At 39.3% G+C, this 19,461-nt stretch overlaps 1 protein-coding gene across 1 annotated transcript in view; it reads right to left on the minus strand.

The window, feature by feature from the left end:
• Positions 1 to 19,461, minus strand: part of THSD7B (thrombospondin type 1 domain containing 7B) — a 786,243-nt gene that overhangs the window by 14,426 nt on the left and 752,356 nt on the right. Inside the window, exons 20-24 of the mRNA XM_068543998.1 lie at positions 10,572 to 10,717; positions 5,217 to 5,376; positions 3,930 to 4,103; positions 3,734 to 3,829; positions 1,334 to 1,416 (exon numbers count right to left, since the gene is read on the minus strand). Coding sequence (XP_068400099.1) covers positions 1,334 to 1,416; positions 3,734 to 3,829; positions 3,930 to 4,103; positions 5,217 to 5,376; positions 10,572 to 10,717 — 659 coding nt within the window. The remainder of the gene's footprint in view (positions 1 to 1,333; positions 1,417 to 3,733; positions 3,830 to 3,929; positions 4,104 to 5,216; positions 5,377 to 10,571; positions 10,718 to 19,461) is intronic.

Consider the following 19,461-nt stretch of genomic DNA (forward strand, 5'->3'; position numbering starts at 1 on the left):
CACTGCAACTACTGAAGCCCACGCGCCTAGAGCCCGTGCTCTGCAACCAGAGAAGCCACCGTAATGAGAAGCCCACGCACTGCAATGAAGAGTAGCCCCCGCTCACCGCAACTAGAGAAAGCCCGCGTGCAGCAACGAAGACCCAACACAGCCATGCATGCATACATACATACGTACATAAATTTATTTTTAAAAAAGTAAAAGAAAAGCATATAATTAATAAATGCCAACAGTTTAGGTACCACTCATATAATAATGCCAATTATTATAGTATTTCCAGTGGTTTTAATTGAAGACATTATTCAGTGTTCAATGGGGAGAACTAATTAAGAAAAATTGGTATATGCTCAGCTATGAAAGCCATCTTTTCAAGATGCATCTCTATTTAGTCCGAGTGAAAAGTTGTAACCAGTCACATATGCCAAAGGTTCAAGGGAAATGATATTTATGTTTTATTAAAGAGGGTATCCAGAGAGTTGGTGGAAAGCCACAACTTCTATTTAGCAACAGCCTTAGCCCATGAAGTTGCTGCTGATCTCTTTTTTTCCAAACTGGAAGCTTAATCACTCACTCGCTTTTCTGTGGTAAAGAATTAACCTAACTTGAAGTAGAAGAGCCATATTAACAGGATGGAGCATTTGAATCATTTTTAACCAAGTCATTTTTGGAAAGAACACACTATAAGAAGAAACTTGTTTCTTTGAAAGACAGGGCACACCTTTCTTCTGTGCGCACTGCACACAATGAGTGCCACTGTTGAGAATACATGGCACATTTTGCATTAATTCCTGAGCAGTGGTTGATGGGAATTAAGGGAGAAAAAGGGGAAGAAAAATTTCTGCTTTAAAAAAATGTATACACACACACATATAATTATTACCCATAACCACATATTCAACTTATTTAAAATCAACTAAAATTTATACACAGTACAGTAATCATAGTGTAACCAATTTTAATACATAATATTTAGCAAATATGAACATGCCCTTTTTAATATCTTTCAAAATAGGTATATGAAAGGCTAAGAATGGAGGAAATAAATCAACTGAGAACACGTTGATAAATAGAGGATAAACAGAGCTAACATAGATTAGATATCTGAAAGACAGGGTCGGCTATAGATGGATTTAGAGAAAAAAGGACTGCTTTCTTGAACACATGCCCTGGAAAGAAATTCTTAATAGCTGTGATTACTCCTGCAAATGCCTCTCTGTGGTATCGTGGGCCCATGGAATTGCTACTTGGGCTGGAGGAGACTGGAAAACATCAGACAGCATACATATAACACAGCGATTACAATACTTGTCCAAGCCTCCAGCACATGACTCACCTGTGTACAGTAGGAGAAAGGTTTTCTGCAGGCCGGGTTACACTGCCGAATAGCAGCAGGGCGTGCCTGAGGGGAACAGCCTCCTACAAAGGAAATCCCACCATCATTTACAGATTTTTCTATGATGAATACTCATTTCTTTTCCTCTCTGGCACTGGCTACCTTGTAACGGTATTATCTTTAAAAATCTGTTTGCTGACCGTGTGGCCCAGTTTTATATGATTGATTACAGTACTCCAGGAAGGGCTGTTTGAGGTGGGAAACTCTGCTAACAGAAGCTGTTTACAGTAGAGATTTTATACCTGCGCATTGGCAATGTGATTCTATCATATGGCCATGCTTGAGGGCAAAGCCTGTGAGTGTCAGGATCAGTAAAATAATTGATGAAATCTCAAGTGAAGTTCAGGAGCAGAAAATATATATGCGTGAAGATCTTTCTACATATTTTTTTTCCATCTCCTGCGTACCCCAACTAGGCACTAGACCAATTCCCAGTAACCAAACGGTAAAAGAATGCCACTAATCAATTCATGGGACCACAATATCAAACATTTTGGTAACATTTTAAATGTATTTCAACCAGAATACACACACACACACACACACACACAGTCACATACATACTCCCACACCTATTTTTAACAGCAAATGTATACACTCCAGGAGGGATAATCATAGATCTGACATAGTACTTGCAGGTCCTTATTAAATATTTTTGAGTAAATGGATGGAATAATGTCTCTATAATCTGAAAATCACTTAATATTAGTCATGCCTTCCTGGATTCAAGGTACTAAGCAAAGGAGTTGGCATATTACTCAAGGGCAATATTTAAACTATATTTACACACTACTGGTTGCATTCATAGATTCTAGCCTCTGCATTACTATAATTGTCAAACAATTATAGTTTATGATTCTGTAACTAGCGAAAAGCTCTGGGCTTAAATCTGTGTAGGGAATAGATCTACATTTACCCTAAGAACGAAACAGCTAAACTCTCCCTGTTACTTGAAAAAATAAAACAAATATAATCCTCACAGGAAAACCAAACCAAAACAAAACAAACCACCACCAGGATCCGGAATGAGCAGGTAGGTGTGAAATTGATCATGTGGGTGTTAGTCCTGCCAACACAGCCCCATTGCTGCCAACAGAGTTTGGAGGGGGTGTTTTGCACTCAAACCAGGGATCTCCACCATGCGGTGTGTGAACCCCATGGGGAGAGGATCTCCTGGGAGTCGGGAAGAACATGTTAGAATTTGTACAGTTTATCTAACATTTAAAATTTTAAGAATGAAATTAAGCTCTAATAATACTTAGCAGGTGACACTGGTAGCCTGAACTCATTCATCAGATGGCCCCGTGATGTACGCTGGGCACAAGGTCCTCCATACAGAGAATTTGATAGTGGAACCCTTACCAGTCCGTTAACTCTCAGCATATTTGCAGCGTGTGATGCTTTCTGTGTTCCTGGTTAGGTAGATTTACAGTATATTAAGTTTTAACAGTAACTTACAAAATGGATGAGCAGCTTAAAATAAATTATCGTATGGAAAAACTGTGGATTAAAGGGACAACCACTAATGCAAAAACAGGTAAACTAGAAAAAGGTGAAGCTAACAATCTTTCTATTCCAAGAGAAAAAATCAAAATTCTCCTATTCTGATGAGCTCTTAGTCGGCCAAAGTACTAAGTAAAAAGAATGACAATCTAATTTTCTTTGATAAGAAGGCATCAAAAAAAAAAAAAACCCTTTAAAATGATTGAGAAGACCATTTGTAGAATCAAATTGCATTCACCGTCATAAATGAAGACCCCTTCCCTCAATCTATAGTCAGATATTAAATAACAATCATGACTAACACATTGTTAAAAAATGAAGCTTTCAGTACATGAACATAAGCATCTATAATTTACAGCAAAATGTTTTTTTACATCATTAATATATTTTAACTTTTATTATATCCTTATCAACCCTTTTAATTTCACTATCTGTACATGTTTCATATCATGATACATTAGCACAGTAGTGAAGGATTTTAGAATATGTTGAGATCTGTTCTCAAATACTTTTTACTGAAAAGGTACATCTTTAAAAGTTTTAGAGACCATTGTTTTAAACTAACATCTGTCTCTTTCAGTCTTTGTCTCAGATCATGATATTTAAGGAAATTTTACTGTGTTTCAGCTTATTTCTTTAAGTTGTCTGATATATGGGACTTCAAATAGAAGTGTTTGCTTTCTAAGATGCAAAGGTCTAATGGCAACTTGTCATGAAGCTCATCTAAGGCCACTGCCCAGTCTTCCCTTGCTTATAATTTGTACGCTAATTCTTCTCACCACCAGCAACACTCAGAGATCTTTTTGAAGTGCCCACATGAATCTTAGGCAGGAATACCTGTGACGTTAATGCCATCTGAACGTTGGCACCATACAGTTCGTTCATTATTGTTCCAAAGACTTGCTTTCCATGTGTAGTGATAACATTTACCTCCTGCAAGTAAATACGATAACAGCGGATCTATTATACCTCACATCAAAGCAGAATAAGCATTGATCAATCAAGGCTAAGAGTTGAAAAGTGCTCTTGGTACCTGTACAAGGGCGTGTTTCTACAACCTGCTGCGGGCAGCTGTCTTGGTTCTCAAAAGACTGAATTATAAATGTCCTTGACCTAGACTGGCGACCCATAGTCTCGAAGCTTCTTCCATCGATGCAGGTCAGTTCACACGTGCTCCACTCTGACCATTCCGTTAAATGGCAGTCTCCTGGAGGATTGCGCAGCACGGAGCAGAGGAAAGAACGTGAAAACTGGCCCTTAACACCATGTATATGCACAGGTTCACAGTGAGATTTCTGTGGTGGTGCAGTGATGGGGTGGGTTCCAGAAACTATGCATTCTACACTGATAAATATTCTAATTAGAAAATACTAAGAATGAGGAAGTAATTTATGGTTTAATCTAGTTGAGCAAAAGAACACCAAACACTATACTGCCATTGTTTTGCTTCCAATCATGGCAGTTTTATCTGGAGAACACTGTGACTACTAGTGATAATAAAGTTTTTAAAAGGAAGTGTAAAGATTACATCAACTCAGTTTTTAAAGAGCAGCATAACATCATAAAATAGATGTTCACAGAAATCATGTAAAGGGAATAAGTCAGTTACTGAAGTGGAATATCTTTGAACTTAAAGAATGTTTAATTTAATCTAAACATACACACATTTATGTGTATACATATATGTCCATATGTAGGTATGTGTTTTTACACACATCTATGTTACATGCCATGTTATAAGGATATATTAAGCCACCTTAAACTCATGTCGTATAAGCTAAGCTGTGTTATTAGGATTAAAATAAATTCGTAAATCTTCTGTAACTAATAATGACCTTCACGATTACATAGAACTTGCCTGTTTAACAGAGTGTTTCTGTGCACTTATAGCCTTACTTGTCCCCACCATGTCATCACCCAGGGGTTCATCCACTCATGGATTCCGTCAGTATTTTTTGAGTGCTGGCCAATGTGCTAGGTGCTGTCAGGTCAGGTACTATTAACACATTTTCTAGATGGAGCAACCATTGCTCAAAGGGACCAGACTGTATGTCCCAGGTAAAACACCAGTGAAGTGATACTGACAAGATTCTAACTTAGCTCTTAAATTTCCAAGTCCAGTGCTTTTTTTCCCCCTCTGGCCTACTTTGCCTCTGTTGAAGCTGTTAGGTATATTCCAAAGTGATAACCACAATGACAAATGAATTAAAGTTAGTTAAAAACTTCAACTTGGATGAGAGAGAACTCAGGAAATTAATAGAAAAGAAATAAATAAAAAGGTCACCATGGAAGGCATTCCCGATCATTTAAAATTGCCTACCTGGGCAAGGCACAGAACATGGCTGCTTCAGGATGCTGTCTTGAAAGGGCATCTCTCCACACAGTGCATTGTCTACAGGTACAGTCCAGTGAGACATTGAACCATTGTGGACCACACAGGAGAGGCTGCGGATCTGGACTCCTTCCCCACAGTCTCCACCCTGTCAGAGGAAAGGATGCTGTCAGCATTACCCAAACCATGATCATCGCAAAGTTTTGGCTCCTGCCATCTCTTGCTCAAAAAAACCCTAGTTGCATATTTCAGCAGCTTCCTCCTCTTGAGAGTTATCTTTCAATTGTTGACAATAAGGCATCCCTGAGCAATTCGCCTAGAGCTGATAGAGCAACTAAAGTACAAATGCAAATCTATGCCTTGGAATTTATGCACTCAGAATATGACGATTCATTTTGGAACTCAGCCAGGATTGACTGAAAAAGAAAAACAATACCTAATTTGTCTAGGCGTATGTGATAAAATGGCCTAATCCATAATCACTCCCCCAAGAGAGCATGTACAGCCACAGAGCGTACATTTCTCTTTTGCTTTGCTTGTTTTTCTTTTGTAGGGAATTCAGTACTTTCTCACATGGATTAGGTTTGGGTTTCCAGTAAAACGCTGATTTTCTCTATTGCCACGAGAAGTTGTTTTCCCAGAATGCCTTCTGTGCTGAATACTATTCTTTGAAGATATTTCATACAAGTCCCACTTATATTATTCTCGGCGATTAGAAAAAAAATTGTGCAGTGTCTCACAGAAACAGAAGCTTAGAATTGGAAGGCACTTAGTGGTTATCTAGCACAACCATCTGCCTGATGAAAGACTTCCTACCGTAACATTTTTAGCAGATACTCATGATATGAGTATTATCTCCTCAGTTTTAGTCAGGTGCTCATACTTCAAAAAAAGTCCGCTGGCTATTTAGATAACTGTAGAGGGGTAGCTCTGTTTTGCATAAATGCCTTAGAAAACAGAGCCTAAGACAAAGCTTCTATACTAAGGAGGTGAAATCCCGGGATAGCAAGAGTGAGGGTAAAAGAGCCATCGCAGGTGCGGAGGAAAAGCAAATATAAGGTAGTGTGTTGTCAACCGGCCTAAAGTTCCAAGCAAACACAGCTGGTTTCTTGGTCAAGCACAACATCTTCTAGACAGGCTGTAGGACCATCCGTGAGGCGGGGAGGGAGGAAAAAGAGAGAGGCATTGCATGCCAGCTCCTCCTTGGATTCAGTCCTCATTGATCAACCTTCACCCCATGGAGTATTAACTCCTCTGAACTTCCAAGGTATGTTACTCAGCTCCCACTAAGTCCAGAAATTGGTGGAAGAGCTAGAGCTTTCATGACTACTACCGGTATGGATGGAGAGAGCGAGAGAAGGAGAGAGAGGATGACCCTCTGCACGGGCTCTGTTGCTGCAGATAAGGATGCTCCGAGTTACAAGTCATTATTAGGTGACAGTCAGACAACTGGGCTCTGTACTGGGAAACTGAGTTTCAGCTCCTTCTTATTTCCCACCCCAACAGAACCCAGAAACTGCATTGCTAGGCCTGGGAGCTTCTGTGGCCGTGGCAGCAGCAGGAGTGAAGAGGGATAGGGTGGGCAGCGAAAGCAGCCACGACAGTGCTTCTGGGCATGCAGCAGGTGACCCAGGGGTTGATGGGCCCGCTGAGCACCAGCCAGGTCAAGGCACTGCGGCAGCGGCCGCTGAGCGTCAGGGGCAGGTTGTGGATGGACTGCCGGATGTGCAGGATGGTACAGAGTGGCTGCTGAGAAAAATTCTTTGCAGAAGCAAGTTCGGATTCAAAGCCACACTGGCAGAAAGGAAAAGGGGAGACTAGGAGGAGACTTTTCCTCTCCTCCTCCTGAGTTGTAGCAACGCAGGGCCTGATGAAACTGAGTAGACACACAAATAGGAACCACCACCTCCTTTTCTAGAGCCGTCTTAACAAGAATTATGATTTGTTTATCTAACAATGGCAGGCCCCACACTGGATATATCAATTCCTCATAACGGCTCTAATCACCTCTACGGTCACTGTGAAATTGTTTAAAAAACGCACCCTAATTTTGAACCTAAGTGTACTTTTTTTTGGAGAAGTAGAAGTTCAACACCAATTCACAGTATATTCATTCAAACCAAATGTTCTGGTAAATGTTCACTCCCTAGAGTGGAAAATACCTAGCGGAAGTTAAATTTCTGTTTGGGGGAGGATTCTCCCTATCACTTATTATTCCAGATGATGGATCCCTGGCAGAATTGCCTACGGTGTATGTTTCGCTATAGAGTGTCAGAGTTCGTGAACTTGGCGTCTGAAGATACTGCAGCATGCCTGAAATTTGAAGTGACTGCTCTCTGGAACCTCAGGTAACAGGCGATGCAATTGATTAGAGCTTTGTTTGACATTCCAGGAGATGATGGAGTGTGCAGAAATGACAGGAAACAAGTCTACATCAGGGATCACTTTAAAAACCAAGACAAACAATAATATGCTCCTAGTATGTATCCATGATCAACCTTAATCTCATACCTTGACAACAACAGCTACTGTATGAAGAGAAATCAGCATCAGCATGATAGCTTCATTCATAAAGCAAGCATTCATTCAGTCTCACTCACGAGACTTCACACACTAGGGCTTGAAAACAGAGCCAGGTTTCTTAGAGCCAGATGGTCAACAGCAAGGATTCTGTCACTGACTCTCTGCTGTCCAGATCCTTAAGGGACTTTCTGTATACTCTGAATCGGCACCAGCAGATGTGAATCAGCGGATGGTGCTAATAATCATAATCGGAGCTGTAATCACACCTGTAACAACAACCTCAATTTATTGAGCTCTGAATTTATGTCAGGTACTGTGCTAAGCACCACAGATGAAGTTGTCTATCCCTACCAAAACCCCCTAGCAAAACAGCTACTCTTGCTACCCCCCATGATATACATAAGAAAACAGAGGTTTGGAGAGTTTGAAAACTTGACAAAAACTGCAGAGCGAGGAACTGGAAAAAATCTTGACCAAAATGAGGCCTGCTGGACTCCAGAGTCTGAGCTCCTACACAGGTTTTGCAGCATACGTGTGGATGCGTGTTATCAGCTGGGGAACCTGGAAAGAGTTAGGAAACCCTGAAAAAAAGCGAAGCCTGAGGATAAACATTTCCATTTGCAAATCCCTTTCCACATAAGATGGAGGCAGAATTGGCATATCCACTGAGCCCTGTACGAGCTCCTCTTATTAGGGTTTGGTACATTTGACGGCAATCAGCCGCTTCAACATCTCTACCACCTCCAATGCATGAGCTTTCAACCTGCATTTGGCAGGTCAGGATATTACAGAACAAGGAGAAGCAGGACAGCTGCGAGAGAAGTACGCTTCCTTTGTGTGTGGAGGCCCACGTGTATTTTAATCAGTAATTCCCAAAACTCAGCTTACATAAATGTTTAAGAAAAGGAAACTCACTGAAAAGATATTGTGTTATTTGTCTCACAAAGCATCCACAAGTAGACTTTGAAGAGCGGGAGTACAGTTCAAACTTAGGAAAAACTCAACTCAAATATCATCAAGATTCACTTTCTCTTTTGCCTCTGCTTTTTTGTGTCACCTTCTTTGTTCTTCTTGCTTCTAAGTGACTGACTAACTTTACCTACAAGGTGGGAAAACGTGGCAGCTAAGAGTTCCTGAATATAGTATCTTTGAACAGCTTCAATTCCATTCCAAATTCTTGGGGAAGAATGCTGATTGGCCTCCTTTGGCTAAGGTGCCCACATAGGAGTAATTACTACAGACTTGTTTTTTGAGAGCTTTGCCTGGATTGAGTCCAACGCCAGTTGCCTCCCGACTGGAAGTGTCAGTGAGGGAATAACCTCATCTAGAAATCTGAGACATTTCTCAAGTTTCTAGATAGACCTGCTCTCGTGGTCTCCAGGGCCTCCATGCCCAGGTATCTCCAATAGATACCGCAATGCCCCCTCTCTATCCCCACCAGCACTGCTACAGAGAATGTTCACAACCCACCACTCTGGCCCCTGTGGTTCTGGCTAAAGCTCAATACGTGACAGCAAAATGAAACATTACATTTGACATTTCCTCTTAATGTTCCTATGGGACAAACTGGCAGACATGTCTATTAAAAAAAAAGGCTCCTGATACCTGAGAAGGTAAAAAGGAAAGGACAAAAGAACATGTGAGGTAGAGTAGCAGTTGTATGGCTGGTAAGACATGGAGTGTGGAGTTTGTCCCCCATCCTTCCCCTCTTCTTCCTGTGTTTTCTCTCCCTTCCCCTGCAATGGGTTCCTGAATTCTCTGAATTTATTTTCTCTACTTTCTCAACAATTATCGGGAGAAATCTTCCTTCCATTTTCTTAATTGTAATTCCAAGCAGCACTTAAAAAATTGCTGAAGGTTTAGGAAAGAGGGTTTTAGGCTAAGTAGACAAAATCTTCATATTTAAAGCTATTAGGTTACTATTTAATTAATTAGCATGGTTACCTTATTTTCTGTAAAAAGGAGACTGAACAAATGTACCACGCATTTTTGTTCCTCTGGGACTTATTAAAATACATGGGCATTTAACTTCTGCAAGATAATAATGCTGCATGACAATGTCATCCTGACAGGAACACTAAACATCTCCATGAGAATACTCTGCAGATTTCTTAATGCATAATCAAAATTATTGTTACCTAATTAAAATCTGCTTTGGAATATGAACTGAAGGATAAGCTAGTAAAATAAGAAAATAGAGAAAATTAACGTGCTTTTTCTTATACAAGAAGCCAGAGAGAAAATGCTGTAGAGGATCTTTGCTGACCCAGCAAAAGTTCTGGGTATGTGATACATTATGATGTTACTAGGCATTTATATTTCAGGTCAATAAAAAGCAATCATTGAGGAAAATGTAGTAACCTTGGTTCGTGTAATAATGTTAAAATATAACTTTCATACGCTTTTGGTTTTCTGCCCACATGCAAGATTTTGTCTAAGCCTAAAAGTGCTTTTTTAAGAAATACAGTCTACAGCAAGCTGTGCATTTCCATAGCATCAGGGTTTTGCCTAATTGCATAATGCTTTGATATTTCCAACCAGCCAAGAAGATAGAGAATTTCTGAGGATGCCAAAGAGATTGGAAGTCCCCTGACCCAGCTTATTATAAATAGTGCCTAATGAACGGCTATTTATTTTCCTAGCAATATCACTCTGTATGAGGTTAAGTCATTTGGTTCTTTTTTCCATGTTCTTCATTACATAAAAATACACCGTGCCAGGCCCCTGGTATTGTGAAATTTGTTCCACCAGCACATAGGTTTGACTAGACAAGTGCTTTGGACATACTGAGAAGCATTTCTCTGTCATTCCATGACCTACCTCCAGTTTACATGCAGACCAGTTGCTGAGGACCCAGCTGTAGCAGGGGGTCACTGGGCAGGTTTTCTGCTGGGTAAGCTCTGTGGGGCATGGCCGTCCGTCTCCTTGGGTTGGCATAATGATAAATCGAGTCCGGATCATTCGACCTAAAATGATAAGGAAGATGTCAGCTTTTCCCTTAGAGTTTGGCTTGGAAAGGGAATTAAAGGACAGAATGTTGCCTTACATACAAAAGTCTTCATTAAAACACACTGAACTTTGTCATGTCCAGGTTTCAGTTTTTCTGCCATTTTAATTTAGGTTTCTATGGAGACACAGGTTATCTAAGGTCTGCATAACGCTTAAGGATCTGAAATTCTGTCTGTCTTCTACTTTAGCCGGCTTAAGTCCAAACTCTGTATTGTTGCCAAATAGACTGATCCCCATAAACACTGACTGAATGTTAATTCAGTTAACAAATATTTATTTATTAAGCTTTAAAATAATCCAAGCATCCTGCCTTGTGCTAGGGATATAGTGTTGAAAACGCCAGACGTACCTTCTACCTTCACAGACCTTATATTCCATGCTAGGATTACAGATATTAAACAAAAATAGAGTTGTATCTTCTTTGTTAGGTTCTAAATCAGAAAGTAAGGTAAAAATTGCATATAATCCAAATTACCCTAGAAAATCCCCTAAGAAGGTGCCACCCTGAGGGTCCAATAGTGTCTCTCCATTAATTCAACATGGCCGATTTTCCTAGATTTTAGGACCAATTTCTTTTTTCACTGAGTACAAGGTAAAATTGTTGACTTGTGTGAAGAAGCCATGTCGTTTGAAACGCATATGCTCAAACGCTGGTACTCCATTTCCTAATGAAAGGAAATTGGTTAATAAGAATAGCTCAAGAAAGAGTAGGGCTCCCATGTCATCTTATACCCACTCCTAGGCATCAGGTCATAAGCTCATTAAGTGGAAGAGTGGATGGAATTTAAATGTCTTTGTTTCTCTCTCTTGCTCTCCCTCCTACTCCCTCTTGTCCTTACTCCTTTTTTCACTGATGAGGTTTGATGTGCATACAGTTTCATTACTGTTAGCTGTCTGTGAATTATCTGTGAATCCATGCCCTTCCACTGGTGTTATAAAGTTAATTATGTCATTGTATTTGTGATAAATGTTCAAGGAAAAACAGAAGGTTCTATGAGAGCATGTTATGGGGATGCCGCCCAGTCTGGGAAGGAAGCAGTTGAGCAGTTGAGCTTTAAGCAGAAATCTGAAGGAGCAGAACAGGTTTGAGGACCTGACAGGCCAGTGTGGCTGGACAGAAAGAGCTACGAAGAGAACAGGTTGAGGGAATACTGTTAAAGCTATTAAAAGTGGGGTCTTTTAGTCGATGTCAAAGATTCTACATTTACCTCTTAAGAGAAATGGAAAGAGAGTAATGACTTCACTTCTGCATAGGATTCACTTGAAAACCTTGGCTAAGAATTCCCAGATGCCCTCAAGTTCAGGGAGAAGTAAGGGTAACTCACACCTTCAGTGCACTAGACCTCTTAGTGGCCACCAGAATATTATCATAGATTTGGTGGTAAACTAATTCTCTCTGAGAAGACCCTTGAGGAAAACTAGGAAGTTCTAATCATTGGATTCTAAATTCCTTGAGGCCTGGGATTCTGTCCCTAACATGGTACTCCATATATATTAAGCACTAATTGAATATCTGTTTAATTCATATTTTCATAAATTGTCTATATGATATTATCTGGTATCTGAAAACGTGTGATGATAGATCACTGTAATTATTTGGCAGATACCGTGTGCTAAGCAATTTTCTAAATACTTTAAATATACTGACTCACTGAATAATCATAAGAACCCTGGAGGAAAATTCTATTATTTTTCCATATTATAGATAACATAGGCTTTGCGAATAACAGAATCTACCCATTCCGCCTCCTTAGGCACTGAGAAGGACAAATGCTTTGGACAGATGTTCCTTCCCAGCATCACTCAAATCAGATCTTACAGGTTGGACATCACCTTATTCATATGAAACATTGTCCTTGCTTGATGAACACATTTGGCTCAAGATTTCACATTAATTCTTGTTTAAGTACTCTTCAGTTTTATGATAATCTTTATGTTTATCCTCTTGAACTAAGTATCTATTACCCTAAGGTCATTATCATTGCACTCTGTTCTCTATCCATCTTTGTAAGAATAATGACAATGTAGTATCACCTTTATCACAGCTAAAGAGGTTCTATTTCATTAAAACCAAATAACTTCAAGCTTGTTCTTGAATTGATGGCATGCATCATGGCCATTACTTTAGGACTATTTTATTTGTTTCCATTAAAGTGAGAAATATTTTCTGCTGGACATCAAGGTGGGGGGAACCTAATGAAGTCAATGGAAAAAAAAATGATGCTGTTACTTTTTGAAATAATGAAGTCTTACAACCGCTCATTGAAAGCACATCCATATGATTTCTCTGCCTTTTGCTATCCAAACACCGAGATACGATTTTCAAACAATGCCAACTTCTACCAAGAAGCATATAATAATTCTACATTTTGAAGTATATTATCATGTTTAATTGGCTAATATTAAAGTTCATAAGAAAAATATTGCTAATGAAGGCACGAGAGTATAAAAGGTACCTACTGCACCTCAAGTTTCTTTGGGGTACTTGATATCTTTTAATAAGTTCCTTTTTCTAAGTCAGGGGTATTTGGTTGTATAAATTAAATAATCAGAGAAAGTATCCCTTAAATTAGGCACTTTCCCCACAATTCCCGAAGTTGTAAATATAAAATCTAGCTACATGGAATACAGATGGTATAGACAAGGAGGCCCACCATTTCCAGTGGTCCCTGGAATTCTACACATCACACTGGATGTAATATTCAACCTTGCACCTATCTCTCGGCAGTAATTATTCTATTATAAAAGGGACCTCTAACGGCAGGAGACTTAACGAATTGTTTTGTGATAGTGATTTTTCATGAGAGAGAGAAAGCAGGGGAGGGTGTGGCCAAATGAAAGATATTTAAAATTATGATCTGATACAGAATATGAGAAAAAGAACATTTTAAAATAGCTGATGAATGGTGCAAAGAAACCTGGACTTGGCATCAAAATTCTCTAGTTGGAAACAGTTCTCTCAAATTAACAGCTAGTAAATGATGTGACTGTATGAAAGTACTTTAACTCCTCTGAGCATAAATTTCCTCTCCTGTAAAAATAAAATTAAGTATACGGAGAGTCCTTATTATCTGAGGATAATTCATGCTGGGGAAAAAATGGGGAAAAATTCATTAAAAATGAATGTATTTCAAATAGGAATTAAATTATTTTTAATAAATAATGAAATGGGAAGTGGGTTTATTTTATCTAATATCAACTACCATGCAGGTAATTGCAACTATGCAGTTATTATTAGGACAAAGAATAAATCAACCATTGATATTTTTTGTATAATTTTATGATGACCCTATGAAAGTTTTATTCTATTGTGACTGGCTTTCGCAGTTTGATCACAGAATCTTTACTATTTGAGTCACTTTTCATCAATTTTCTCAAGAGCTCCGCTTAGTCTTTGGTGTACAGATTGCTCCATTTTGTGCCCCTTTTTTGTGGGTACACACTCCATTTGCAGCTAGAGATGGACCAACAAATACCTTGATGCAATGACAGGGCATGTGCGTTAATCCAGGAGACTCGTTGACTGGGGGACGGCTTTATAAGTGGTCAGTTCAACAGCGAATATTTTGATAGTATAAGGGGTTCTGCTTCCTATAGATCTCACAATTATGCTGATTCAGGCGAAGAATACTGAGATGATGAGGACTCCTTGACTAATCTCATGGTGTATATGAATTTAAAAATACCATATATGAACTACCTTACAACATAACTAAAACAGAGTAGGTGCTGGCTAAATCTTAACATTTTTAATCATCATTTATTTTGACAACTACTATTTCATATCAATTCCTAGACCTGGCCCTGGAACAAACCTGTAATGGGTATATAAAGCATGCTACTTGGATTCTATTGGGCTTTTTAACATTAAATGCACACAGCTACGAAGGCCATAATGATTTAGCCTGGTCCCACCCAACCTCTTACACCCTAGCCTACACTCCTTCTGCCCTCAGAGTAAGAGTGAAGGCGGCTGCCATCCACATCCTCATGCTTCCAATCTGAGAATAAGAGAAATTTCTTGGACACTCTCCAGACAACTCTTGTTTGGGTTTATGAATCTATTTGAAACTTGAATTCAATAGTTGATATAGACAATATGTTTAATGGGTAATACCAATGAGATTAAAGAAACTGATTCTCTTACCCATCTGCACTTCAGGCTATAAAAGAGAGAAAAGCACTAGCTCCAAAATGTTTCCATTTGAATAAAGACCCAGATTACAGTAGGTTAAGTTTGCTAGCAATTCTCTCTGAAACTTTTCCGCCCCTCCCTTTACGAATATTGGGAACTCATTATAAGCAACAGTGATACTAGGCCTACTGTTAAATTAGCAATAATTTCTGGCAATGAAGGAAAAAGGATTGCATGGTAAGACTTCCAGAAGAAAACAGGTAGCGGGGCACACTAGTTGTAACACACACCCCCCCCCCCCCAAAGAAAGGCCAATACTGGTATCTGCATACAGGTTTAAAGCAAATTGGACCAGATCACACTCCCATTGAACTCAGCAGCAGTCAGGCTTCAATCTGAGGCTCCACTGACAAAGGGGATGTGGGAAATTTTAAGCAGTAAAAAAACCCCTCAAAACTCATTACATATTTGTCAATGTGTACATTCATAAAAAAGAGATGGAGTCAAACACGATGCTTCTCTGTTCTGACCATACTTTCAGATCCAGGGAGCCAGCCACCAACACTGTTACAGTGATAGGCTCTACACAATGGTTCTTCTGTGGCCCTGACAGATGCTCATTGAATTAACTGAAAATCATGGTTTTGATAGCTCTGGACAATTTGAATACGACCCAGGCACACAATGCAAAGTACGTTTGAATGGGAAATTGGAAAAGGAAATAGAAGAATAGAGCAATGAAGAACATACCTGTTTAATCTTAAATAGTTCATTAAATAAAATATCTGAGCAATTTATATGAACATACCTATAAACTCCAACGTACCGTAGCCACATAAATACGAAGACAGTAGTATATGAAGTCACTTTGAGCTTATAGAATGTTATTTGAATATTACTATTACTGGTTTGCTTTCCACCTGGGAACTATTTTTTTTAACATGAGTTAAATTCTCAAGGCATGTGCACAACCGCTGGCAGGGAATGGTCTTCCTGAGCTGACATCTGTAAGGGCGGGCCAACCTACACCACAAAGGACGATGTTCAGTGTCACTAACCTCAAGGTGATGATGGTCCTTCCTGATATGCGCCAAAAAATTAGGTTACTGAATAAAATGTTTCCACTTTTAAGTATTTGCTACTTTGAATTTATTCTTAAGCTTTTGGTGGCTGTTACCTAGTATTAGTCAGTTGAAAATACGAGCGGATTACAAAATAAATGAAGAAAGAAGCAAAGGGATACTAACAACCACCTCGTTAATAGCTGGTCAGGTCAGTCTGTTAATCAATTTTAATCACATATGTCTCTGTGGTTAAGGCAATTTATTATATAATACCTTTTGTCATTATAAAAGTATTCCTCATTATGGAGGGAGGGTCTAAATTAACTGAGTGAATACAATGTTCTAGGATATAGAGACGATATAGCCTATTCTCGCTTAGTTCTGTTCCCTTCCTTATCCTGCTTTCTTTGCTTTCTTTCCCCCTGAGAGCACCTGTTCTCCCCACCCGCCTCAAATCTATCACTTCAACAAGAGTCCCAGTCTCATTTCCTATGTGATAAACTGAAGCCCAGAGAAATTAAATAACTTTTGCAAAGTCACACAGCTAGAAGGATGGGAACAAAAATTGGTCTTACTCCAAAAGCATCTGCTTTCCAACAGATCTCACCTGGTCCAAGTCAGGTATCAGATGCTATGCTGAGGTCATTAAGTGACTTGAACAAGTTTGAGAAGTACACTTAGGTCTCCCCTCTGCAATAAATGGGTTACCTGTATTCATACATTTCATATTTTCCTTTAGAAGAAACTACTTACAATTATGGTATTAACACCTTACTCTGTGATAACTCTTTATTTGCTTTTGGGTACTTGTCAGAGTAAATTTCTGAAAGCAGAAGGAAGTTAGATTGTCTATAAAATGCTCAGTTAATTTCATGCAATTCTTTACGCTGGACATCTGTTTTTTACTTCTTTGAAACACACATCATCTGGAATTTTTATCCAAGTTTATTTTTTAAGTGCCAAGTCTGTTTTAAATATACAGCCTGGATTGACATGGATTTGGGATCAAGGTTATTTTCTGATATAACAGAGTGGAGAAAAACTACGATCTTGATCTGCAGCCTAAAGATGGATCTTCAGCATATGTTTGGCATTGCTGAAGATGGAAGGTGCAGTAATGATTCTGCACGCAGAGCTACGGTCCATGGCTTTCCCCTATAGAGGGACTCCTTGGCTTGTCTAAGAATGGCTTCAGGCATCCAGACACCTTTCATCCTAGAGAACACTCAGGTTAGGCAAGGCAAAGAGTCCGTAAGTTTTTCAGAGTAAAATAGATGAGCCCCAGCCATGACCATCTATTTGGGGGTGGGGTTAGCAAAGTAAGGAAGTAACAAGACCACAGTTTTAGAGGTCAAGATAGACCATGCTATCACGGGAGTGAGATAGGTCTTTTAAAGGCAGAAGATTAGGCACCGTTGCCTTTGCTTGGAGATAGAGCTCCAGATTTCTCTGTGATAGTGCGTATGCATTCTAGCTGCTTATTTTCAGTTCTATTCCCAACAATCACATTTCAGACCCATTAAGAGGTATTAAAACTTGACAGACCACTGTAAGTATACAGCAGAAATACCCCCAATGAGGCTCTCTCCGTGGGATGCAAGATGACAAAGTCACAGAGAGTGATTTTAGCAATCCTGGAGCTATTCTATCAGTCTCCCTATCCGGAAGACTGGCTCCCTGCAGCTATACCCCAATTAGATGGAAAAGATAATAATATGCAACACTGCTAATTATGAGACAAGTATACATTTAGGAGGCTTAAAATTCAGAGAGACTTAAAGCCCTCACTGCCCTTTGTGTTCCAATCTGAGATCCATTTCCTCTACTTATTCTTAAATACACCTATAAATTATGAGAATTTTTATAAAGTGACATAGCACCCAACCCAGGACCAAGTACATAACATGAACATTTACATATACAGTGTCAGATGTAAAGGGGCACAGTGGAGAAAATGGGGCTTAGAAGACACCTGAACTTGGGTTCAAATCTTTCCTCTACAACAGACAAGCTGCGTGACCTTGAGGTTACTTAATTGCCTGTCACCATACCTGTAAAGTTATGCCTATAATTTCATAGTACTCTTGTAAAGAGCTAAAATACTTCTGGTACCAATAATTGTGCCTTTGACCAATAGGTATTAAAAAGTAATTATTCTAATATTTCGTCTTTTTACCGATAAAAATTAGTGGAAGTGAATTCTGCGAAGGCTGGCTCAGTCTTACAACTGGCCATTGGAAAAGCCAGCTTTAAAACTGGATATTCTTCTCTAGTCTTTCTTTTTTCCCATTCTATGATTTAGCTGCTTGTTCTTTGTCATAGGAACTAATTACTTGATATAGTCAATAAGTTTGAACTGTTATAACTATTGGACTGTGTGTGATCAAGGATATGACACTGATCATGTTTTATTCAGACACAAACTGAAGGTTACTGGCTTGCCTTTTAAAATCTTCAAACAAAAAGAAAAAGACGGGCTTCCCTGGTGGCGCAGTGGTTGAGAATCTGCCTGCCAATGCAGGGGACACGGGTTCGAGCCCTGGTCTGGGAAGATCCCACATGCCACGGAGCAACTAGGCCCGTGAGCCACAACTACTGAGCCTGCGCGACTGGAGCCTGTGCCCCGCAACAAGAGAGGCTGCGACGGTGAAAGGCCCGCACACTGCGATGAAGAGTGGCCCCGCTTGCCGCAACTGGAGAAAGCCCTCGCACAGAAACGAAGACCCAACACAGCCAAAAATAAATAAATAAAAATAAAAATGCTGGCTTAACTCCTAGAGAGTTTCATTAAAAAAAAAAAAAAAAAAAAGAAAGAAAGAAAAAAAAGCTGGAAAGCACAAACTTGTGGTGCTTTGGAGTTAATACAAAATTATTTTTTTCATTATGGACTAGAGTGGACAGAAAAATCATATGCCATCTGTGAAACACAAGAGGCAGGCTGGATTACATAGTATAGAAAAATATTATAAACTCACACACCCTGAATTAAAAAATATGAAAGAGGAACAAATCATAATCTGGGATTAATAACCTTCTTGGAACGTTATCACTTGAATAATTCATGATATGCTAAAGTTAGGGAGTTCTACATTCCACTGAACTGATGAAAATTCAACAGACGAAGATCATGACTAATCCAAATATTAAGCTCTTCTATTACATGCTTTGATCTTTGAAATCTATCTAAAAAGATCCCTTAGTGGAAGTCTAGAATCAGTCTCTCTTTAACGTGAAATAAATTGGATTCAGGCTGTTCTAACCTTGAAATCTTTAATACAATTAGAAAGTATATGCCGAGCATCAGGTGTACATTAAAGAGACAATCCAGACGCTTGGTAATAAAGAAGAGCTCATTTCGAAGCTTCCCCTCAGATCAATGTAGTTCTGTGGGTTTGATGGGGAAGTGTGGCTATGGGGGAAGCATCCAAGACACCCAGCTCGCCAGGATTTGCCTGACAGCCCAGTGACTTCCTAAACGGAGACAACGGTGTGCATTTTGCTT

Source organism: Eschrichtius robustus, chromosome 5 (assembly GCF_028021215.1).
Source record: "Eschrichtius robustus isolate mEscRob2 chromosome 5, mEscRob2.pri, whole genome shotgun sequence".
In the NCBI taxonomy this organism is placed as follows: Eukaryota; Metazoa; Chordata; class Mammalia; order Artiodactyla; family Eschrichtiidae; genus Eschrichtius; species Eschrichtius robustus.